Consider the following 26378-nt stretch of genomic DNA (forward strand, 5'->3'; position numbering starts at 1 on the left):
AAGTTTTTAAGCACATGAAATCATTGTAATGTAAATTATTTTTGGAATTTTTAATCATTTCCTCATTTTTAAATGTTTTTCAGCACTTGAACTAATGTCTACATACTTAATATTAATTATACTACTTGAATATGCTAATGTCTCAGACTTTACATCTTATTCATGTATTTTCAGGATCCATTTATGTGTCAATGCTGTTCTACAAAGCGAATGTGCTCATCATTATGAAATCTTAATTTTTACAGCATTTTAATGGGAACTGTACTGGATTTATGTATCTATGAACAGAGTTAATTACATAAACGGTACAGTATAGTCACTAGGACATTGCTAGATTGCATGGATGAGTCTTGAAGGCACCATGAGAGCAGCTATGGCCTATTTTGATGAAACTCGCAACAAAATGGAAATACAAACACTTCAATAGAGCATGCCATAAAACTATAGCTTTAATGTCATTTATGCACAATTCCTAATGGATTTATAGAATCAACTCTCACGGATTTACAGATGAGAAGCAATCTAACTGTAAAGTATTAGTTACAAAAAGCATTGTCACACTATATTGCAATAAAATGGCACAGCTGAGTTTCCTCATAGTGAATGGAAGTTGCTCACCGATCAAAAAATTATAAATGTCCTAAGGACATACCGTCAAGATAGATCTTTATAAATTAATGCTAAATGAACCATGATGGAAAGATAGGAATAAAATTATTGCAAGGTAGACACTTGATACCTAAGATTATAATTTTGTGTAGTGACTAAAGTGACTACTTCTTCATAGTTTGAGTAGCTTTATTACTATGGATAATAATAGTAATTTTTTTAATTCTTATGGATAGAATGTGGAGAATTATAGAGGATTTTGTTGATGAAGAATTCACTTTTAATAAATAAGCTGGCTTTAGACAGCCTTAGAGACAAGTAAGAAGATCATTGTGAGGAATTTAATGGATTAGTTGAGATTTTTTGCTTGAACTTTTGGGATGGAATTTTGAAGAAGTTTTGATTTGTTGCTAGGGGATGCACTAGCTTGTGACAGATTGACTACAGATTCTTAAGTGAGTTAGACTAAGTAGACGGTCCATGAGTTAGATACAGGAGAAAACAGCTCAAATAGCTGCCTGTTAGCCTATTGATCTTCAAATTAGCACAACTTTTGCTGATTTCTGAGTCAGCTTAATTTTATCAATCCATACAAAGTATTTACAAAGAGAAGCAAAGATCAATAAAGATGACTCAGAAATGAGAGATGTTTTTGATATTAAAAAGGCAAAAACCTGAATGAATAATTACGGAAGAATGTCAAGGTATGCATCAGAAGAATTATATAACTTTGATAACTTCTTAGAAATTGACTTTGAGTTCGGACGTCAGACTTGTCGTCATGTAAAAATCTCTTGAATCAGACATAAAATTCCAATAGAAGTTGACCATTATTAATGAATATATTATCTCGTACGTTTTCACAAATGTCATATGCATATTCCTGCACATATGCAAGTCGTATAAGACATTATGAAAATCGAAAGTAAATAAACATCAACACAGACTGTTTTTTGCTCCTTAAATAAAGATTTTGCAATATTTTTGAATATCTTGCAAAACAAATCCAATTCTTCTCAGGTGTTCAGCTTAAAGAATGAACATAACTCATTCCCAATGTTATGTCTATACACTTTTTCACACTCATGATCACTACATTACTTTCATTTCATCAAAATACATTTCCAAAATAAAACTTAATTTTCTGACAACAAAACAAATGAGATATGTGAATTTCGACAGCATTAACACGGTTATCAATGGCATGAGTCGCACATAAAGCAATGCTAAATGAGAGCACAGAGACTATAATCCCATTTAACGGAATATTTTTCTTTTTTTTTGCAATCAGATTGAGAGGGATTCATAATAAAGGAAATTGTACACGAAATAAATATCAAAAAGGGGACACAAAAAAAATGTTATTGAAAATTTTTCATTAGTTGACATTTCGGACGACTCGAGCGTGATATGCAAATATTTTTTTGCCTGTTTTTTTTTCATTCGCTTCTCTCAAATCGAAATGTCCAAAAATTTGAAAATTCATTGCATTATCAATCTGAGCGATGCCTTGATTTCATTCATGAACAAGCGCCAAACATGTAGGAAAGACAACAATTCAATAAGTTGAATAATAGAGATGAATGTTGCTATAGATGTACATCTGACATCGAATCATGTTAAAATTTTTGTAATGAATTTATTAAAATTGGAAATATTGTAAATTATTGTGGCTGTTTGTCTGTTTTTTGTGAATTTTGCTGGATGTTAGGGAACTAATAGCGTTGTTTTAGTGCATCGAACAACTTGGAAAGTACAGCCTCAGGCAACACAAGGTTTATTGTGGCAGTAGCTTGCAAAAATCGATGTCAACTCGGATTTTGCATGAAAGTGCTAACTAAAGTAGACTCGTCTCTATATAAAATTCGAGTCGACTTCTAGCTCTGATTGTTTTGAAATCATTCAGCGTATAAATGGGCTTGATAGAAATTCCATAAGGCTGTCCATGTCAAGACCTACTTGATATCTCTATTGAGTAGAACAGACTGCAATTAGTCGAATCTATTTCTAATGATGAATTCGGGATAGCGACTAATCCCAACCTCTTTCATGTGGTTTGACTAGGTGCAGACATAAAATACCAGAATTAAGCACAGGGAAGATGTATCCAAATTTAATTTGAATTGGAGCCACTTTTCTTAATTGACCTTGAATACTTAAACCCTGACACTATTTACACACCAAAAAAATGCGCTTTAAGACCCAGAACCTGGAACTCTTATTACTTGTTGTAATGTTGAATAAGAAAAAAGATCTATATATAAAGCTTGAACTTTACAATTTTTATAGCAATAAATTATTTATGGAATTCACAGTATTATTAAAATTGTATTCCTTATTGGACATCTCTCAATTTTTCTCGCTTTGTCTTACTCGAAATCTACGTGCAAAAATTTTTTTTTGTCTCTCTCAATGTTGTTTTTTTTTTGTTGCTTGATTCCATTCCAAACAGCAACAAGAAAAAAAAATTATTCACTTCTTGCGAAACTCTTTTTTTTACTTCTTAAAATTTAATAATAAAATTCATCTCTAAGTCATTTCAAAATGCGGTCTTTGAGTCAAGCACACACTCGTGTCACATTAATATAACAGCAAAAAAAAAATCAGCAACTTTATTTAATAGCAAGTGTTTATATCAAATTGATTCTCATAATACCACACAATTTCAAACTTTTCACATTTAATAGTGAATGCACGACACAAAAAAAAAATTTCACTTTTTTTCATTTAGTTGAAGAGAAAAATTTATAATTTTTATATGTATACGGATAGATATTCACTTCTTACATTTTATATTTTATTCCTCAGAAAACAAATAGCATTTGATTTTTCTTTCTTGTTTATTGAAGGATTTGAGAACACGACGTAAAGTAGGAAAGAAAAAAAAAGAAGATTTAAATCTCAATTAACTGCACAGATGATGATGATGTCTTATACTACTGAGAAGTTAAAAATAAGTAAAAATAAACAGTAAGTTTACGTGCCCACGACCGATTAAGACAAGCGACTCCGTAAGACTGAAGCAGATTGTTTGTGGTTCATTTGGTTTCATTCTCTTAAAAGCGTGAGAGTCTCATGCTCTTTTCAGCATTTTGTGCCATGAAAAACAGTTGAGAAAAAATAAAGTTAGTTGAAATGGCAAAAAGAAGCAGACTCGACAACACCAACACACGTGCTACACAGCAATAAGCAAAACAAAGATGATGAGCGATCTTAAAAAAAAGAGCGCCAGCATTAATTGAATGATATTTTGTGATCAATAAATCTGTTGATATTTGGAATAAAGGCACAGATTTCCTCTCAGTCATTTAAGTCTTTTGATTTTAACGCTGAGAGTCGACTCAGCTACCGCAAAGCACACACAAAAAAATTAGCAAAGAGAAACAACATAGCTGTGCCTTGTGAGGTGTTTGGAGAAAGTTTTTTTTCTCTCATTCTTACGTCCACATGCCAGGGGAGTCGTGCAGCACAAAAAATGTAAAAACCCGTTATGATTTTTAAATTAAAAGCTTTAAAAGCTTCTCATTGTAAACCCAACGCGATCTTCATCAAAGCTTTTTATTGGCTAAAGCTCAAATGTTAAGCTTATTGTGAGCTTTTTTAAGCCACACACGTGAACATGCATAAGCACATTAACCACTGAGCATGAATGATTGAAGGAAAATGATAAATAATTTTTTTTGCCTTTGAAAAATGTTTATACGTGATAAACTGAAAGTATCACAAGTTCAATATGAAATATAAACAAATATGGCAATAGACAAGTGGCTGCAAATGTCTACGCAAACAATGTTTTAGCGGCAACTTGGATTATTTATAGATTGCAGATCATTTACTTAGATTTGCATTATGAAATGCGGTAAATTATGAAAAATTATTGAGTTAAGCTGTAAGTAAGAGGATTAGGCTAAAAGTCAGGAGCAGAGTTGAGGTTTTGGGATGCCGATTGAAGGAATGTTGATTGATGAACAGGTTTACTTACTCACTGACTATACAGATCACTTGAGATCGTTGAATTTCCTAAGATAACACCCGAATCTGACTCTATGACTGATTGCCGTTTGTCAATAGCTTCACGGCCGATCCCACGATAAGAATCAAAGAAGCATCTTCAAAACCCTAAGATATGACTCATCTGCTCTGTCTGCATCCGAAATATCCAATCTAATATCCATTTTTTGACATTTGATTACATCCATAAATTGCCGATTATAGTGTCTAACACTTTCTAAAATAATCAATATCTAGTATGCATATTAATGATATATTATCAATAAATTCTTCATCATTTTCATCGTACTTCATGTTCTTTAATGGCAGAAAAATCGAAAGTACATTCAAATGATAAATGATCTACTTTCCAGCTAGCGAAATTTATGACGCGGCAGATGCTTCAGAAATGTCTGGAAAAATAAGAAATTTTTTAATGGGTGTTGAGAGTTTGATGATTTGGGATTTAATGAATACACTTTACACTATTCAAATGTATCTTGTACGGATGTAATCTGGTGTGAAGTTGGCATTGTGCCAAATTTTGGATACGCTGGTGTTATGGGGACTGGAGATGCAAAGAAGTACATTTTTGGATGCTGCCATTGCTAGTATGCAATAGATTAGGATTACAGGACTTCCTGCACTTCGTATCGTGTGATAACATGACTCATGGATAGTTGGATCCATACTTCATTATTATTATAAGCAGAGCTCAAAGTCAACTCGAATTTTGTATGGAAATTTCAATTTGAGTCGACACGACATCATGCGATACTCGAGTCGACTTCAGGTTCTGATTATTACTATCATGCATGTCTTGACTGACGTTATTAGCCTTTACATAATTCAGTTAAGTACGGATTATACAAGGCGTATCTGCAATAGTCTACAACAATTGAGAGTCCATTCCCATTGACTTTTCAGTCCTCATCACTTATCAGTCATTGCATCTCCCCATTACATAAATTTACCCCCAAGAGAAATACGAAATAAATTTCCAAAAAAACAGCCGTTTATCAGTTCCTCAAAAAATTAAATTCAAGCAAATTGGCCATTAAATATTTCATAAATTTCTTGATTGAAAGTAAAAATCATTAAAGATTTCCACTGAAATTTCTCGATTCGCGTCAATCCTTTTAATTGCAAATAATTACAATACGTCGGTAAAGTTTCACAATTTATATTTTGGAACTCCTTCAACAGCTCTTTCCCATGCCGCGACAATTCATTGGCGAAAAAAAAGGCAACACAATCTACTCAACCTTAATCTTCGATTTCCCTTTCATTATGATGATAATAATCAAGCCATAAGAGAAAATCATCTTTAATTTACCATGCACACGCACTTGTCGACTTACCAAGATCAATATTAACATGAATGCAGCAAAAATTCTATGCATAATAATAATATATGGTAAAAAAAGATAAATGAAAAGTGAAAGGAGAAGTCATGTATGTTTATTAACAATGACCTTCTACATATACGGCGTGTTTGTTGTCAATTGAGCATGTCGTTTGACTTCTTTCCTTTTATACCGACTTTATTTACTTTTTCTATCAATAAACTTAAAAAAAACTCGCTTTTTTCGATTTCATTAGATACCAATGGAAATTTCCATTATTATTATTCTTGCTATGTATCATCATTGTTAAATAATAATGAACATTATTTGTTGATACAGCTGATGCTTGTGCCGCTACACATGTACAGATCTCAGTTTCATTCATCTCACTTGTCTTTTGGACGCCTTTTTGTTTGTGAAGCGTAGTTTAAAGAAATTAATTTTGAGACAGTCAGAGTTGTCATCGTGTTGGATGTGAGGCTTGGTATGAGATGATTGAGTAGGTTGGCAACACTTTGCGGGTTTGTTCCTATTTGTTAGTTCCTATAATGCCAGATTTTTAGACTATTTTTACGGAATTGAAACTGTCAGCCAATTTTGTCCATTGATTAAGCATTTGAGTCGATTTTGGAGCACAATAAAGAGACATCACATGACAATCCTCTGCCAGTACCTCAATCCCAACTCTGGACCCAATAAAATAATATTTAATAATATCGGGAACTGAATATTTCCTCCATAAACAGCAATTGAGTGGAATTTTTAATGCAACTTCATGCTCATTGTTTTCGCATATTCTATATATGGAATGGTCCAATCAACAGGGACACAATAGACATCGAGACGCGGTTCCTTTAATGTTTTTCGTATTAAGCCCGTGTTGATTGCTATAATTTGTTTACTGAATTTTATTTTATTAGCATATTTTTCAGGAATAAAGTGGAATTTGTGTGTATGTTGACTTTGTCAATTGACATCATGTGCTGTTTGATTTAATCTTTTTTAATGACCATATCGCAAATATTATTATTATTTTAAGATAAGATATTCTATAGAATGGAATTTGCAATTTACGTATTAAGCAGGGAAATAATTATTTGCATGACAAAATTTCTTATAAACAAACTTGTATGAATTTCAAACAAATGGATACAGATGATGATATTGGGGAATGATATTCATTAGAAGTATTTAGGCTATGCATGAACTGGATCTGAGTAATATCTGGTTAGATTTTGAAAGTAATCTTGTCAAATTGTCAGATATACTTAAGGATTATGACAGGTAGAACCAAAGGAAACTGAATAAGTTTCAAGGCACTGAACGAGAATTATGCAAGGCTTATTAATATTATTTGCAAAATCATTCTAAGGCTATTAAGAATCAGAGTTGATTTTTGAGATTTTTCCATAGTTGCATGAGAATTTTTGATTTGTTTAAATCAGTGGTGGACAACCTGTGTCCCACGGCATGCTAGTGTGTCGCTAGTGTGATTAACAGTATGCCGTCTGTGGTTTCGGTCGAGACTTATCATCATCGTGTGCCGTGATATAAAAGGTTGCCCACCACTGATCTAGACTCGGAAATAACAGACATCTATGAGAACAACCCAGAAATCAAGACAATCACCAATAACTATTAAGTTTCCTATGAAATCTCACATACTGCAACACAAAATTAAAGACTCAATAAACTGGACAAATTTTGCACATAAATAATTTTTTAAAACAAAGAGACTAGAAAAATGGACAAAACTAGAACGAGACATGAACAAATTTGAAGGACATAACTACAAATAGAGACAGCTGTACGGAACGAGAAATAAAAAGGCATGTGGAATTGAGTTATCCTTGGAAATAATTTCAGGACTGCAAAAATTTATTAAAATTTGACCTTGTGGCTTTTCAACATGTAATTTCACTGCGTTACATTCAGTACCTCCCATAAATGACTTTCTTACTCAATATTTCTCCTCTAGACAAAAGACTTAAATTTTTTGTTGTACAAATAAGGAAAAATATTTTAAAAAGTAATATTTAGGCCATAAAATGATGGTTACAACCCTACAAATAATGCTTCAACTGTCCTTACACGCATTGTCTGTTGCTTAAAATAAAAGCCTAATGAGAAATAAAATAATACGCAGAAAGTTTCAATGTACATACAAAAAAAATTTATTTTATTTATCTTTCATTGTAAAACACTTTTTTTCACACCTACAAACACGTTCATTAAAAACACATCTTCTGTAACGTTCTGTTTAATATTTTTTAAACTCAATTCATATGAATATTATTATTTTTTTTCTTTGCTGCTTGATTCCAAATAGAGAATAAGTTTCAATGCTTTTGATTCACAATATGAATGAATAATTAATGAAAATAGAAGGTAGGAATAAGTAGACATTGGATATGGGCAGAGAGAGTTAATTTCATCCATTAAATACTTTACTTATTGAGGTTTTAACAAGTTGCAGACATTTCAATTAAATTTTTGAAAATATTCACAAATATTTGAAGTTTTTTTAAAAAATATTTCATGGATTAAAATTTTTTAAATTTTCAGATTTCATATCATCAGTTTTTATAATTTTTGGATTTTTAAAATTTAAAATTCTTCAATTTTGTAAAATTTCAAATTCGTCAATTTTTAAAATTTCAAATTCTTCAATTTTAATAATTTTAAATTTTTCATTTTTAAAAATCTCAAATTCTTTATTTTTACAAACTTCAAATTTCTCAATTTTTAAAATTTAAAATTCTTCAATTTTTCAACTTTTAAAATTTCAAATTCTACAAATTTTCACTAAGATTTTGAGTTTATAAAGTTGAAATTTAAAATTTTCAAGGTTTCAAAGTTTTGGTTTATCTGATATTTTAAAAAATGAATGATTTCAAATTACAAAATTCAAATTTGAATTTAAATTCATAAAATTACAAACTTTTATGAAATTTATAGTTTTCAAAAATTTTGGAAGAAATTTGAAAAATTGAAAGAATTGTAAAAAATTGAAAATTTACAAAATTTAAAAAACCTTAAAAAGTTGCAATTTGAGAAATTGAATTTTTTAAAAATATAAAAAAATTTTAAAAATTCAAAAAATTTTAAAAATTTAAAAAAAATTTAAAAATTTGAAGAATTAAAATAAGTTTGAGAAATCAAAACTTGAAAAAATAGAAATTTAAAAAATTCAACAAAAAATTTAAAATTCAAAAATCTTTCAAATAAAGAACCATTTTCAAAAATTTCGAAATGCCCGCGCCTTGAGTTTATGTTTTTGAAATCGAAATACAAAAAATATGATTATTAAATTCAATATCCCTTATTAATTAAATATGTAAAATACACAAAAAAAAAACTTTACGCTTTCACTTAAAAAAGGAATTTGAGACTGTTTCACTTCAAATTAAAATTAAGTAGTTTAAAAGTAGTTTCATACATAACACATACGTTTTACTTATTATTACACATAAAGTAAGTTTCTTTATAAAAAAAATTGTTTGCAAACTTTTTATCCTAAAAGAATTGGTTAAATCAATTTTATCTCGCTTTCAGGCCTTTCTATTGATCGGTCAATAGACTCCACAAAGTAAGTACAGTTACGACTTCAAAATTTTGTCTCAATATTTAATTAGCACTCATACAATGGTTCAACATCTTGGTGAGAAGAGACCTTCGAAGGCTAAATGACTAATCGATGAACATTATTTGTGTCCGATGTAGACTGAGTGGCACTCCTTGTTTTTCTAGCTGGCTGGCGTTTATTCTACACAAATAAATAAATAAAAAAAATATATACAAAATTAAGTTGTGCTTGTAAAGTTTTTACATGTCTATACATCAGCAAGAAATATGAATGAATGAAAAATGATCAGCAGGGAAGAGAGTGAGAGAAGTGAAAATGAACATTTTTTATGCTTACATTTCCATTTTTACTGATTTTTTTCGCCTCATCAATCAAACGTTGCGGAACCTTCCACAAATTTTCATTTTGTGCGATAAGCACATTTGTCAGATGACAACATTGGGCGGCCATTCGCACCTGAGCCGGTATGTCATTTTTATCTGTCGGATGTATGAAACGTGGTGGGAAGAATGATGGAGCGGTTATAGTCGCAACATTATGTATTGACATTTTATTGAAGCTCTGCAAATCGACGACAAGTTTAAAAAAGTTGAGAAGCTCTCGCATCGTATTACGATTTTCATGTGGCAACAGTAAACACAGCATTGAGATTGCTCTCACTTGATCGGATGGCGGTAAAGCTGTGGAAGAGATTAATTTAGGATGTTAAAACATTTTTCTTATTTTAATTAATGACTACTCATACCGTGAGTTTGATAAAATAAATGTACAAGGTCGAGTGCCAGCAATGGTTGTGGCAATTCGCGTAGCCATCGCTTTAAAAGTGCACTCAGGTCATGAACACCTGCCCGTTTAAGTAATGGCTCAACTTTCTCTGGTTTCGAATAGAAATGGTGCTCAATATCTTGATATAATGTTTCGGTCTGTATGCAGTCGGAAAAGCATGAAATGGAAATGAAAAATAACAAAAATTAGACTCAAAAATTAAATTCAAAATAATTGGATTAGCGCGTATTTCTGAGATTTGGTGGTCAACTAAGTTTGACCTCAAAGTGGAAAATCCAGCATTTAGGAGCTCAAATTCAGAACAATTTCCTTCTTGTAGAAATTCGCGCTCAAATAACCAATAAAAATCAATCACCTTCTGTTTGTGTCCAGCAACTCTCAAAATCCCCTCCTCCTTAGCACCGCGAGCGATGAGTTCATGCATCATGCCTTGTAGAACCAAAGGCACTAACGATGTATCCTCACCAGTCACTTGTTGATCACGACGTACTAAAGCATTAAGCGATACACCAAAAACATTTCCTTCTTCTTTTCGCTTTCGCTTGAATGGCTTTCGACGATCTAACGAGATGTGGTGCTTATCGAAAATTGCAGCAATTTCCAACCATAAAACTGGTTGGAGCTTCTTCAAATCACCTTCTGGTACACTATTTATGTCACAACTAACTTCATCGATTGTCTCACATTCAGATCCATCTGATGATTTTTCAGTCTCGCGTATCATACTCTCAAAGCTTATTGGTGCATCATTCATTGTCGTATTACGATAAGGTGTACTCGTGTTCTTCTTATGGAATGTATTCATCAAATTACTATTACGTGGTGGCGAATTACTTGGACTAGGTGACGATGATGCCGATGAATTTGATGATGTTTCATTATCAAGATATAAATTATTATGGCTGCGTGTGGTTGATGATGAAATTATTTGATTTCCTTTGCGAATGCTAAAGCGTAGTAGCATAAACAAAGAGAATATGTTATAAGGTTGCACAATTGCATGTTTAAAGACATAAAGTTCAAATTACCCAATAGTACATGATGGATCTGAGCCTGATCGAATACGTGGAATGTGTATAGTACCTAATCTTTGGAAATTTAGCAGTTCAATGCCATCTGCAGTGAAGCATGGAATATCACATCGTATATGTGATCCACGAAATAGTTCCGCAGATCCACGTAATGGTGCACTTGGTGTTCGTCTCAAATTCTGTTTCCCACGATTAACTGTTGTTGGTGACGTATTGTCAAAAATTGATACAAAACTTGGTATTTGGTTGGAACTATTATTCCATTGATCCTGATCTGGTAATGAATCAAGTGAATCGGGTGTGGCACTTCGTGATCGGGAACCGGTGCTACACGTCTGTAAATAAATATTTATATATATATTAATTCTTTTATTGTCTATTATTATAATTAGATGGATAGTCAATCTATATATGAATTTATAATGATGCTGTCGTCGACTATTAGTAATTTCAAGGTCGAGACAATTAAATTTCAGATGCTAAATGATATTGCGACGATAGATCGTGACAAAAATTTATAATTATGAATGAAATATTTTTCCTACTACCGATCGTCACTTCTGGTCACTTTTAACTCACCTCAACATCACGAAAAACGTCGCGTATGTCAGGCTTCTTTCTTGTATTTCTCGATCTCGTCCTTCCACGAACCGTACGATTTAAAGCTTTGACTCTTAATTTAACCGCCTCTGCATGATGTTTTGACAATCTTGCTAATATTGGTACCAATTCAGACGTTGGCTGTTCACGACCCTATAAAGAGAATTTAAAAAAAAATTCAAAATATTATTAATAAATTGAGATAATAATCTTAAGAATCTTAATCTTTACTCGACACAGCCAAGACATGCTTGTTTTGTGTTGACGCTTATACATGCAACTAAGTTCATTTGTTCACTATGACTTCCAACATCCAACTGACTAACAACAGAGAATTAAAATGAAAAGCACACAAGTTAAGTTGAAGTAAAGTCAATTCGAGCTAGTGATTTTTCTGTTTGTTGATTTTCGCGCCTATGCGCGCATAACTTTAAAACGTGTGCGAGCTCGAGACTCGCCAAAGTGAAAACAATTGAATTATTACCAATTTTATAATTTTAAATTTTTTTTTTCAAGTTTATAATTTTATTTTGTGTAATCACATTTTTAATGTGTTTTTGGTCTTTATTTTTCTGGTGGGATGTTGGGATTAGTTGATGCAGTTTGTCTAAGCTGAGTAGAGAAGTTGGTTCGACGATGATTGTGGTCTGGGGTCTATTCTGGGGAGTAAGACTAGAATAGATCTGGACAAGTTAGTTTGATAAAGATTGAAACTAAAAGTTTTTAATAGATTCAGCTGAATATGTCTATAACTTCCAAATCTATAAATCACAGTCGAGTTAACTAGTATTTTGGACTGGCCGGCCTTATGAGTCACAGGATCAAACTACAGCTGTGTGACACTCTACAAATGCATGCCCAAAAAAAGCGCTCTAGCTACCCACAGCACATGAACACATCACATTACTATTTCTCGCTGTATTTTTTATTACATTTTTTAAATCTCATCAACGTCGCAAAATGTGCGAGATATCCATACGAAAAAAATTAAATATAAACAAGTGAAGTACTCAAAAAAGAAGTATAATTTCAGCCTCATGAAAAAAAATAAAAAAATAAAGTATTAAGTATGCAGAGAGCAACATTTACGGGCACTTTGAACCATGAAAGTCAAATTCTTCAATTGGAAACTTTTATGGAAGTTTTTTTTTATTTATTTCTCCTCGATTGCGAAGAAACAAAGAAACCTCGCGAACGATATCTCCACCGGCTTCGAGGTTTTTCTTCGTCTTAGCTGCTTCAATTTATTAAAGCTTTTAATTCATATACATATGAGTGAGCAAATATGTGTGTCATGACTTTAGGTCAAAGTTGTGTTGCAAATTTTTTATTTCTTTGATTTCTCAATTGGTCAGTCTCATATCTTATTGATTAATCGCAGCTTAGTATTAAATTTTAATAACTTCATTTGATTGAGTTTCGTTACCTGTTCAAATGCTCTTGTTAATTGCGGAAATCCCGCATCTACAAGCCATTGTGCTTCCGATTCACCATCTACAAAACAAATGAAAGAAGAAGAAATATCAATAAATAGTTGAAAAAAATCTGCTTAATAGCAATATTAACAATTTCAATTATACGATTTGTGAATACTAGTCGTTAACTCCACGAAAAACATGTTGGATAGGAAGAAGAATTGAGACAATATTGACTATGCTATTATGTGGTAATTTTACACAATTATGAGATTAATTGACTGTATTAAAATGAGGTGTTGAAGTTCATCCTCTTAATGAGGCAATATCCTTGCATAATTAAACAATAAGGAAATCCATATTATGCTCTAAAGAGCTTAACAGTCAGGATGATTTGAGAATAATAATAAAATGCAGTTTTTCATGTAATTAAAAACAAGATATTTTACATCTGTTTTAATTTAATGAGCTTGTTTAAAAGGAAATGTTATGCTGTAGCAAGTTTCTGTTAAGAATGCAATCTTCAGGGTTTTTAGCAGCTGGTAATTAAGTGATAATGTTATTGCTGATGAATTGATTGTGCTCTGTGATGATTTACAATTTTGAGGAACAGATATTATTGTCGGGTTTATGAACTCTTTAAGTGATTCTAGGAAGGATGATTATTTAGTAATTTTTGATGTTTTGAGGCTGATTGGGTGTATAGGAAGACATTTAGGAGGTCAATTTTGATTAAGTGGAATCAAAAGTCTAGAAAGCAGTTGATTAGCTTTTAAGTCTCTTCCTCATAGCATCTGGAAGTCTAGATTCTTGACCCCGCCTTAATCATTAATCACTAATGCCTCCTTAAATGTAGAATTTTATATGCAATCAACTTCATATCTTAATTCTCATCATTAGCATCTAGAAGACTAGTTTAAATCATCTGATAAAGCCGTAAAAAAATTCTAACTGCAGTTATCTTAACTGATTGTTCATTAGAATCAACTAAACTTCATAAATGACTAACTAAACTAATGAAGTTACGACATCTAATGCACTCAGAGACCTGATGTTTCTCAGAAAATTTCTACCATAATAAAATTATCTTCACTATAAATTGTCATTAAAACGTGCTTATGCATTTAAACAGCACATCAGAAATGTAATAATTATCATGTGAAAACAACTCAATTCTAGAGCTCATTTGAGATAACGATCGTGTCGCCATACAAAAATATCTCATCCAAACTCATCAAATAAAAAAATTCGCACCGGTAGTAAAAATGATGCAGTAGGCAAATTAGGGATATTATACAAATACAAGCAGTATAATAAATAAATAAGTCAATGATGATGATGATTAAAAGAATAAAAGAAAAACTTCAACAAATCATGAATGTTGAAGGTCAGAAGATTCATCATCCTCACTATACATGCGGTTGTAAACAATTGAAGAATCATTTAATGTCTTGAAGTAGCATTGAATATTTTTTTTTTTCATCAAAAGCTATCTCTTCGGCTCATGAACATGCACGTTTGAATCCGAGGAAAGAGATGGCTAAAAAGGTAGTTAAAGAAAAAAAAAGTAAATAACTGAAGCTCTTTAGATGTCAATCGTACTTAAGGAAAACGACATGGTGGGATTTATATCTTCTTTTTTTGTGCTGCAGCCACAGCAGCGGTAATAATATACCATCTATGCTATCTCTTTGCACACGTATAATATACAATATTATTTTATAGAAATCTTTTATATTTTTATTTATTTTCAATTCGAGTACCTTGCAATTATCTCTCATTGCCATCAATATTCTATATACCTTTAAAAGTAAAGACGACAAAGACGTTTGCAAATAATTACATTTTGAATTAACACATTGTTATAATGTTAGTTTAGAATAGGAAACAATTTTGTAAAAAAAAAAAAGTAGGAATAAGAATCACAGTCTTTATTAAGAATACGATAATATATTTGCTTGTGGAACAGGAACAAGTTAATAATATTCATATTTATATAATCGCTTTAATAGCAACAATAGTTTCATTTACTGCTTCAGGCAGAGCTGTATTTGTTCTATTCTATGGAACATCACTTAATGGACATGAATAATGAATATGCAATAATTCAAGAAAATAATGAAGCCTTTTAGAAGATACTTAATCATTATTTATGAATGATATTAGAACTGTTTGCAAGTTGAGCTTCCTTGATAGTAAACAAAGGATCGACTGTGTTCTATTGATGATTCTGGTTAATTTTTTTCAATTCAAACTATTTGTAAACTAATTGTATGATTTTGGCACGAGATATTGTATATTTTTAAGATAATTTGGATATTCTGAAGAGGTTAATCATCTCATTTCAGATAAAGACTATTGAAGATGAGGACCCTGAATAATAATGAGAGGTTGTGAGCATCATTCTTAATATCTATAATTCGATTTATTTTAATGAGTCAGAAACCTATACTTAGGTCAGCAAATTGATTTTCAGGTGCACAACATGAACAGCAACATCATGCCGTATAAGCTTAACTAGAGCGGTTGTGACAGCTACAAACTATTTTAAAAATACATATTCTAAATTTAGCAATAAGCTATAAACCCCAAAAAACATGTCACAATATTGACTAAGATGTTCGCATTTTACGCAACTCATCAATACCAATAGTTCATCAACCCCCAACCAGGCAATTCAATTTCCTCAAAAGTTCACACCTTTCATCACAAAAGGCTTCTAAATTTGGATTCCTGTGAAAAGTATCATCGACATTACATATAAATGGACCTATTTATCCATAAATTAACAATATCTAAAATCAATTTTCATATACGGACACAAAGCCAAATATATCACTTGATGCAAAAAATTTACATTAAGTCTACATCCATAAATAGAAGTGCTAATCGCATCACATACAAAAAATGATGATCAATTCATGCCAAATCAAGAGATTTTCTTTAATGCATTGTCGTGCATAATTTTTTCTTCAACAGTCAATAAATTTCCTTTCAAAAACGATTTAACAAGTCGCCTACAGTCAATATTGGAGTGTCCAGCACTGCTTTAGAACAAATAATTGTAGAATGTATTGCTCATTGGAATATAAACGAGTTGTCGGTGCTATTTATATTTATACACACACTTTACAAAAAGTGTTCATTTGCAGTTATGTATGCATCAATAATAATAAAATAAAAATAAATAAGAAGGTTCTGTGGATGAAGATTGGCAAGGCACGTACATGTGTACTTATATGTAATTTATTTTGATTACATAATTTGCTTTTCGTGGAAGGATAGGATGGAGATGATTTTTCATATATTATTTTTCTCGTTAAAAGAGGAAATAACTCACCTGCATAATGATCAGATTCCAATGGCGTTTGGTTCTTGTATTCACTTAAATACTCATCCAAGTCGGGATCCAGTGCTTTGTAGTTATATTGCGGATGATGATTCATTTTGAAAGTATTGCTTCCTAATAATTACTACTTTACTAAAATAATATACGTTTAAGCTGCTGTTTACACTTAAAGCTATTTGACGCGGAACAAGAAAAGTTTTTTTTTTTAAAGATTGAAGAATGTTGCTTATGTGTGCTTGTTGCTGCGTTAATAATATATGTGATTTTCGCACTCTCGAGATTGGAATTTCAATGGAAAATATTTGTTTAAAATTTTAATTTTTTCATTTCTTAAGCATAGCCACAGCTCCTTGGTGACGATCACGATGATGGTTTTCTTCTTCTTGCGGTTAATTTCAGCATGCTGTTGTTTCTCTGACGCTCAAAAATATCATAAAAGCGCCAATAGTACGTGATGATTTACGATAAATCGTTCCAAACAAAATTTCCATTTACTCGATTACTAATTTGTATTATGCTGCTGGTGTTCAATTCACTTTCAGTCAAAAAATGTAGTTTAATCACCCTTCTCGAGTATAGCATCGACAGCAAACGAAAAAACTTGTTACTCAACAATCACCAGTCACTCCACATGCGTGTGTAATAATGTTTTTTAAAACTGCAAATAAAAATAAAAAGGGAAAATATGAGTATAAGCGATAAAGTGAATATTGATGATAAAAGTTGATACTTTTCAGATTATTCGACAAACAGCTTCACATGTTGTGAAGTTCAACCGAAAAAGATTTGTAATTTTCGAGTTGGAAAGCTGATTTAAGTTGGTGCAGGTATAAAAATAGCGCATTATAATGTTTTTATCGATTTTTTGGATTAAGTAAGGTGAATGCAGACATTAAATGCCATTCTCGGATGGTCGGTTAGTTAAGAATACTCCAGATATGCTCAAAAATGTACGCCTGTCCAGTTCTAGATGAGAATTCAAGCATAATCCTTAAGCAATCGTTTCTAGAACTAGAAATCAACTATTAAGCATAATCTGACCAATTCACAACATAATATAGATGCCCAGATGTCAAATCAATAAGAATATTACAAAACCATTTGTTACAACCTCATCCAACACAACAATTACGACCAATAACAATCAAATACTTCGACATCATTCATTAAAATTCAAAGCAATGTCAATCATCATTGAATAATCTCCTGTCAAAAGCTGTAATATTCTCTTCTTTATGTTGCTAATTTCTTATTAAATGCCAATAAATTCCGATTACTCAATGGACAGACAAAAGACTTGAATAATCATCCTTAACAATCAGTGTGTAAAGCCTCCCAAAAATATTGATCTCTTTTAAATTCAGAATGTGATATTCAAAATATAATCTCAGACCTCATTCGGAGAACATTAAACAACAGCAAATACAAAAGATTATAAATGAGACAGCAAGTCAACTTAAAATTTCCTTAATGTGCTTTTGATTTAGTTAAATGGTTACATTTTTTATGATAATAAGACTGAGATCATTGGAATCACTTTATCAATTGTGTAGGCTCAATTCTTAATGACAAATGTCGGACGCCTGGCCATATTTGGTGGGTTGAGTAACAAAAAAAAAACTTTTACAGTTCTTTATTTCCATCTAGATTCTTATTTCTTATTAATTATAATTCCACCTCTGCGGACACTGACACATGGCAGCCAATCAATAGACAAAAGCCTATAAATGGACAAAACGGCACCTCTCCCATCCCTGATAGAATGCTACACGCCTGGAACATGAAAGGAATTAATGGATATTTATCACTCTATCTCATCGTCTTTTTTGTGGCTGTTATGCGGACACTTTGATATACATACATTGTATTTTTGTTTTTAATTTCATACACAACAATCTTCATCAGCCGCACGTATAATCATTTTCTTTTTCTCGTGCAGAAATTATAAAAGAGAATGGAAGAGATGAAGAAACATTACATGATATACCATAACAGCCTATTACATGTTATGGAGAGAGAGAAAGAAAGGAAAAAAATGATTGTAATGCTTAAAAATGAGTTCTTACTCATTACAAGCGAATTCTTCAGTCAACAATGTGAAAGTCGATTGTAGATAGGCTCGATGGTGAGCATAAGCATGTATACAATTGAATTTTAAAATATATTAATGCAAATTACGTCACTTGACATCCATTGTGAATGGATTAAGGTGTTCTATAACTTAATTAATTAATTAACTTGCTTTAATCTGATTACTTCTTTTATTTATCATGGCTTTATCGACTCAATGAGTTAAATAAACCCGGATAATCTTATCGAGTCTATTGCCTTCAATATTTTCTTTTCAATTGCATTCAGTGCCGTACTTAAAATGAATACAAATAACATTATTGATAACATTTTGTTTATTAAGCTGGTCTTAGATATGAGAAACAGTAAAGAAATCGGAAAAGTGCTTGATTGATAAGTGGATATCGAGGAGGTATGATAAGTGTTTGCATTCTTTCGATGTCAAGGTCACTTAATGTTTTCCTGTTTATTTTAATTGAAGTTTATTGCCTTGACTCGGCTCTTCATGTGGATACTTGTTCATATTTGGATATTTTGTGCAGTTAATGCCACACTATAAGTGACTATAAAATTTGACAAAAATTATTGTGTTCATCTATGTGGGTGGCGTAATGACCTCCTTAACAGTTTTTGCAGTTTTATTGCTTCAAGCGTTCAATGAACGGAATCATATTGTGATTAAAAAGTCCAGTTATTAAGAGGTCGTTCACTTATTATTTAACCTAATAAATCACAAAATTAATCACCGAATAACAACTATAATCAGTCATCAATCCGTTATATGTTAAACTTTCATAATCTCCAACCCCTAAAAACCATTAAAACTCCCTTTAATAGCCGCAAATTCCACCCACAACCAAAAAATTATTCAACAAAAATGAAAAAGTTTAATGATAACAATTAGTCTCAAATAAATATTTGGTATCCAGTGAAGTGATAGCAATTAAATAAATTAAAACAATTAATTGAATTAGACACATAATTGTTATGTATTGCACATGTTATATTATGTTTCCATTTGATCATCTATTAGTAGTAATTATTATTTTTAGGTAATTAGGTAAATTTAATTAAATGTTTCAGTTTTTTTTATTATTCTCGTTTTTATATTTTTCATTCAATTAATTCGCGTAGTGAGCTATTATTGTGAATATATATGCATCCATGTAGGCAACAATAACATTGCACAATAACATCGAGTCGGTAGCAAGCAAAAAAAAAAATTATATTAAATTGAAAATAGCAACAATTAAATGTGAAAAAATTTAACATAATGTTCATGTATTTAGTTACTATACAGAGCTCATCAGACGTGTTTTAAATGTACATACATTATAGTTTAATTAATTATCTAGTTATGGAAGTAGATGGAAAATATTTTTTAATTGAATTAATGAAACTTCATTTTCATATCAACTTTTTTGTTAATTTCAATGATAAAAGAGGCGCTTAAATGTTTTGCTTTTGTTTTCTGGTAAATAATCAACATCAATCAGATTGTGTTTACATGTTGTCGATAGAATTTTGAGAATTTAATTTCAACAGTAGGTGGAGTCTAAATTAGTTTAAATGAATTGGGTTAATCGGTTTGAGTTGATCAGGAAGTTTGTAGATTTTCCATTGATAGATTAATTATAAGTTTGAGTTAATTAATCATTACTTCCATATTATATTTGCTAATGCACAACTAGAGTTAAAGATTTTTAAATGATCGATTTAGTTATTTTAATGGATATTTTTGTAAAATTGTCATTAAAATTGATGAATTAGGATAATGACTAAATACATTGAAGACACAATGTCTGTGATTTAATTTGTCTACACATTGAAAAACACAAGACATACATGCTAATACACTTCCTAATGATTATCATGTGCAGTGTCTCGAGAAGCCATTAAAATGGCAATGTTAAAAATAAATTTTGCTACGTTCATTGATGCTAAATATATCGAACACATGAATGCTAACGTGATTTAAATGATGAAATAAGCAGAGTTCAAAATTGACTCGGATTTTGTATGGAATTTCCAACTAAATCGTCTCGACTCCATATAAATTGGAGTTTATTTCAAGCATTGAAAATAAGGAACAAACTTAAATGAAATTTTATCAAAAAATTAGGATCTCCAAAATAAATTGTCATGATACTTGAACTGGTTTCAATTTCTATTTTTAAAGGTTGAAAAAAAGTTTAATCAGGCTAATCGCTTTTTGATGATAAGAAACTTCGTTGGTTGAATTTCAATTTGTTCATAAATCTCGAATTTTGCTGGACAGACCCCTGCTGAGCGTTAGCATCCTGATCAAGAAGAATTCTGCAGTCTGCGTCTAAAACTAATTAATTAACTGGATACCCTCATATATTTTTTGGGTGAGTCATTCAAAAGGTTTAGATTCACCTTAAAAATCTAAAATTCACAGGCTTCAGATTCACCTTAAAAATGTGTACAAGATAAAATACATATTTGTACGTTAAGTCTGCCTATTACCAAGAAATCCAAGACAACAAAAACATGATGATTCATACTAAAATTCTCAAAATATCACACATGGATTTATGTGCCTTAAAAACTAATTCCAAGTATCACCAAAAAACCAATACAGCCATTCCGATAAAAAACTGTTTATTTTGACTACAAAAGTCTTATCGCAATTTCAAAAATCGATCGTCTTTCATTTATATTTTTTCATTCCAAAACGGAAGTAATAAACGATATCAAAAATTTTAGTCACAATAGAGTGAAGAATAAGAAGTCGAGGTGAATTATTTTAAGGCCAACGTACGGTTGTTTAGGTACATATGCGAATAAATTTATTATTTTCATATAAACAGAAGCCAAAAATGAAACAAAAATTGTGTGTGGATTGAAATTCACAGGAATTGGATTTCCATTCAATTAAATTTAAAAAAAAAAAAATAATTCGCATTAAGACATGAAACTATTGAAGAATGAAAAGCATTGACACTGAAAACGCCTACAAGGAATTGCAGTTTAGTTTCAATTTTTTAGTGAACAAATGTGAGAGAATTTCATTGACTTTTGTGTGATAAATTATAGATTGTAGGAATGAGGTCTGTCTGATCATGTAAAGTTTGTGAATTGCAGATAATGCTATAGGAAGTTATTACTCATTTGTTTTCTGTTCTGCTTAATTCGCTTGCATTAAATTCTGTTTAATCAGCGGCACGGCATAAAGACTTATAAATAAAAATATGGGAAAATGTAATTAGTCTAATGTGAAGGACTTTATGGAAATTAATCATAGGTGAACGGCGCATTGTCTTTTTTGTGAGTGACAAATTGACTTGTGGTGTTATTTCTGGGGTAATTTAGCATGGAGAATTATTTTTTGGTTGTGGATCAGGTGGCAAAAATTAAAATGCCGGAAAGAGAATTTGCTATTAAAGAATTTTTTGGATGTGATGTCAGATTTGCACTAGCAGAAATATTGTTAGCGCAACTGAACCTGATTGTCTACCAAGCAATCAACCTATGTTTTAAGTCAACCTTTATTAAGGTATCAACTCTAATACTCAAATATGATTAAAAATTGCGTATGGTTCTATATATGTTAGCTTTATCTCCTCCAATACAACATTAATTCAAATTTCAACCTGTTCAGAGTCTATAGAACATCCCAATAATAAACAAAAATTCTTAATCCACAATATTTTAATCATCGGAATAAAATTCTTACTAATTATATTTCGTCTTAAAACTAACAACCAATTTACGTGGAGATTCGGCCGAAAGATTTTTATCATCAATAAATTCCTGTACCCAAATGAGGTGCTATTTCGCAGAACTTTACGAGAAAAAATAATATTTTTCTTGTGTTCATAGGAAAAATTCCAAGAAGGTGATAAACAAAGTTCTATAAAAAAACAACATATTTATGAATGAATAATGAATGTGATCTTGAAAATTAATACTAAGGAATTTAAGCGGTCATGTCTGTCATGAATATTACGACGAAATTCATAAGACATTCCTACCGACTACGTGATAACAAATACTACAAACAAAATGATCGTAAATATTCATAATTTTATCTCAAATCTGGTTTTTGGCGATGGCAGGTTTAAGCAGTGCTACATCGGAAGATTTAATTTTGTGTCATTTTATCTAAACGAGTATCCTTGAACTTTAAAAGCCACATCAAATGTCATCAAACTTTATTCTTCCTAATTACTTCCATTGTTGTGAACACAGCTAAGCACTTGAACTGTTGAGTATGATAACTTTGTGAATGACTTCCCTATAAGCTGTACATTTGCTAAAAATCACATAGCTAAATGTCAAAATTGAAATGATTTTTTTACTAAGAAAAAATTGCGTCATTTAATAAATGGAACCTGATATTTGCTTATCATTAGGTCATCAGTGCTGTTTTTGCGAAGGTTATTATATAAAAATATTGACCAAGCCATCATTCAATAGATTTGTTTTTGACATCCACACGAAATTAATTTGTTGATGTTTTGAAAGACTCAAAAAATTAAATTCGCACGTGTGTCAACTAAATTTAATTTAAATACAAAATGTCCATTGACATAGTGTAGAAAACAATTCATAATAGCTGATCGATTTGAAAGTGCAAAAAGAGTCACTTAACAGTCTTCATATGAAATATGAAACGACTTGATATATAACAGCAATTTCAAAAGTTGGCAAGCTAGTTTACGGTTTCTAAAGTTGATTTGATTATCATGTGTTAAAATAAAATTTAATTTCATAGAAATAACTTTTCAGACTGAAAGGAACCGCTTCAAAAAAATATAATTTCGCAGTTGAAACTTGTTATTTTTTTCACTTTTGCAAAATATGGCATTGATGTGCAATCCTGATTTTTTTTGTTGAGCTGAAATATGTGAGGGCTTTCGTCATTAAAGATGTGAGACAAAAGGAATTGATTTTGTGGATATTGTGGCTTGTTGTCTTGTGAAATTTTGCAAAAAAAAGTCGATAATTTAAAACCTCTTGATATTTATGTTTAAAATTATCTGGGATTTGAACCCATAGCTAATATAAAATGAGATCCATAACCACTTGACCACGAGGATAGACTTTAATTTCTGGACATGACCACAATATGAACATTTCAATCTTTATCAATCCTCAAACAAAAGTTTGCAATTCCATCATTTGAAGCCCTTGAAAATCAAATCAATTCAAGTGTTTCCTTCAGTAGCCACAAACCTTCAACAACACCCATGGGCGTCCCCTACTGTTCATTTAAACAGTCAAAACACTTAAAACTTATCATCAGCTAATAAAATTAACTAAACACAATCAACGTACTCCGACATTCTTGTTCAGTATTTTATCATTCATGCTTATCATAGTTTACCTTGTACGTCATGTCTCGTCTGTCGGTTTCTCTGACTGACTCATTTAACAAGAGAAATCCTCTACAAAAAATAAAAAAATCGCTTGCAGAAGCAGCAACACATCACATTGATGATTGGCAATGGTGTGAGCTTCAGGCTTTGTTTTAAGTATGCAGAGATAAATTTTTATAATTGAGTAATTTTTGTTTTCGACAAGCTACACAGGCAAATCTAATCTATGAAATTTTGTACGATAATAAAGACATATAAAGCAATTGTAGGACTTGACTATGCCCCTACCTAAAAATAGACTGTTGATAATTCAATTTCGTTCCATAATTTCATTAATCTACCCAATTTCCCTAATCCAAATTAAGCATGTCATCAAATTATTTTTCCTCATAATCAAATGAATCAAATTTCAAAAATAACAGCAATTTCGGAAATGAGACTTGCACCGGCTTTTTGTCTATTCGCGCCTATCAAATTAAATTTATTATAGCTATAGCAGCAACAAGACGTAGAAGAAAAATATTGACGCAAGTGAATAACTTTTACTGATCAAACTGGTTTGCTGCCATTTAAACGCACAATTATGTATGGTCTGAGTTGTGATTTCAAGTTTAATCGATAAATATGCAAACTTTTTTTTTCTCTTTATTTCAAGAGTGTGAGAGGATGAAAAAACGTGTTTTAATTTCACTCAGTTGACATCAGTTGAGTCTAGTAGATATTTCTCATGAAAATTGCATCTTTTTTTGCTTTCCATATTTAGCTAGAAAGGAAACTGCATCCATTGATGAATGAAATCATCAGTTATTTTTTTCGTTGTTGTTGTTTGCTGGATGGAGAAGCTTTTCACCATGAAATCCTATAAGCGGCCACACATTTTGCCATATGTTTTCATGACCTTTGTTTTTAATACATTGAGTCGAGTAACGAGTTTTTATTTTAATTTAGAGACATCAACCACAGGTTGACGAGTGACAAGTTGATTTTTTTTTCATATATTTCCAACTCAATCTGAATGATGACTCTTTGAATGATGACGGCAGAGACTTTATTTCATTCACAATTGTTGGATGTTGTTTGGTTAAGGTGTGCCAAAGGGCTTTTTGTGGGATGATTGTTGTGGATGGGTGAGACATTGAGATTGCAGATGACATAATCAGCAATTAATTTAATGAGCTGTATATTGATTGCAAAATCATTGAAACTGAAGTGACAATTGATGGAATGAAGGAAGATCTCTTTCATATATTGCTGGATGTAGTTTAAAAATGACCCCTTGGGCTTCACGTTCATTGAAAAATGTGTTTTCTGACTCCATTGTCAAGCTTCATGCCAAATCAATATCCATCGCTAAGGGAATGATTTGTTGGGGTACTATTGGATGTACTCAATGGTAAATCATGAGAATGAACTTTCGTTGTGTCAAGAAGTTTCTTATGCATTTGGTTAGTGCAGGTAAAAGCTTGCTAGTCTCAAGCATCATATAAGGAAGGTAGAGAATCACAATTGATCAGCTCGACCTAAGAAGTGCGTAATGAACTATAAACGACAATCTGGTCACTGATATTGATTATCATGAGTGCACAATCCATTAACTTTACAAAACTTTCTATCCAAAAATCGTTCCTCTTGGCAAACCCTTAATCTGAGTCATTTCAATAAACCTTAATGCACCGAGAGCAGCAGCAGAAAAAATGAATTCATCGAATTGATTTCATTCAAATGCAAACATGCGAAAGTTTCACAGTCCAATGATGAATCCGTTTAAAATGAGTCAGAAAAGAGCTTAACGTTTATTTTTAATACAGAAATAAATTGCGGAATTTTTCATGCCAAAAATTCATTAAACATACAAATTAACAAATTTTTATAAAATCTTAACTGACTTCCTTGTCGCACTTTTTTAACGTGTGTGCTTTTTAAAAGCCGTTCTTATCATCATTATACGACTGAATATAACATAAATCACATTAACATATGTTTGTTTTTGAATGAAACATGAATGAAATATATAAAAAAATGCAAAATAACTTTAATTGCTATAAAGAAATATTTCGTGTGTCCCCAAAAAAAGAAAGAAGCGATTTTTGTGTGTTTTCTCTCTCGAACTCATAAATGTGTAGACATATGCGAAAGCGGATATTGTAAATACTTTAAGAGAATTTTGGACATCTTTCACTATTATTCATGTGAACAACCAAAAATATGTTTTTATTTTATTGATATCGAATTTACATCCATTCTTTCACTA

The 26378-nt window shown here is 31.2% G+C and overlaps 2 protein-coding genes across 3 annotated transcripts in view; both read right to left on the minus strand.

Moving 5' to 3' along the window:
* Duox (dual oxidase) overlaps window positions 1–3612 on the minus strand; it is a 46453-nt gene extending 42841 nt beyond the window's left edge. The window contains exon 1 of the mRNA XM_070642945.1: window positions 3397–3612. The gene's annotated coding sequence lies outside the window, so the exon portion shown is untranslated. The remainder of the gene's footprint in view (window positions 1–3396) is intronic.
* A 5594-nt stretch (window positions 3613–9206) lies between these two features.
* Window positions 9207–26378, minus strand: part of LOC139092516 (rho GTPase-activating protein conundrum-like) — a 30498-nt gene continuing 13326 nt past the window's right edge. The window contains exons 2-9 of one of the 2 annotated variants that reach the window (XM_070642938.1): window positions 16704–17370; window positions 13375–13442; window positions 11928–12101; window positions 11346–11683; window positions 10673–11264; window positions 10277–10454; window positions 9868–10211; window positions 9207–9711 (exon numbers count right to left, since the gene is read on the minus strand). In XM_070642938.1, the coding sequence (XP_070499039.1) occupies window positions 9628–9711; window positions 9868–10211; window positions 10277–10454; window positions 10673–11264; window positions 11346–11683; window positions 11928–12101; window positions 13375–13442; window positions 16704–16809 (1884 nt within the window). In that variant the 5' untranslated portion in view covers window positions 16810–17370 and the 3' untranslated portion in view covers window positions 9207–9627. Of the gene's footprint in view, window positions 9712–9867; window positions 10212–10276; window positions 10455–10672; window positions 11265–11345; window positions 11684–11927; window positions 12102–12179; window positions 12271–13374; window positions 13443–16703; window positions 17371–26378 lie in introns of those variants that run through there. The other variant, XM_070642939.1, reaches the window with a different exon arrangement.

Source organism: Chironomus tepperi, unplaced genomic scaffold, assembly GCF_022539635.2.
Source record: "Chironomus tepperi strain 1889 unplaced genomic scaffold, CSIRO-AGI_Ctep_v1 contig_305, whole genome shotgun sequence".
NCBI classification, from domain to species: Eukaryota; Metazoa; Arthropoda; class Insecta; order Diptera; family Chironomidae; genus Chironomus; species Chironomus tepperi.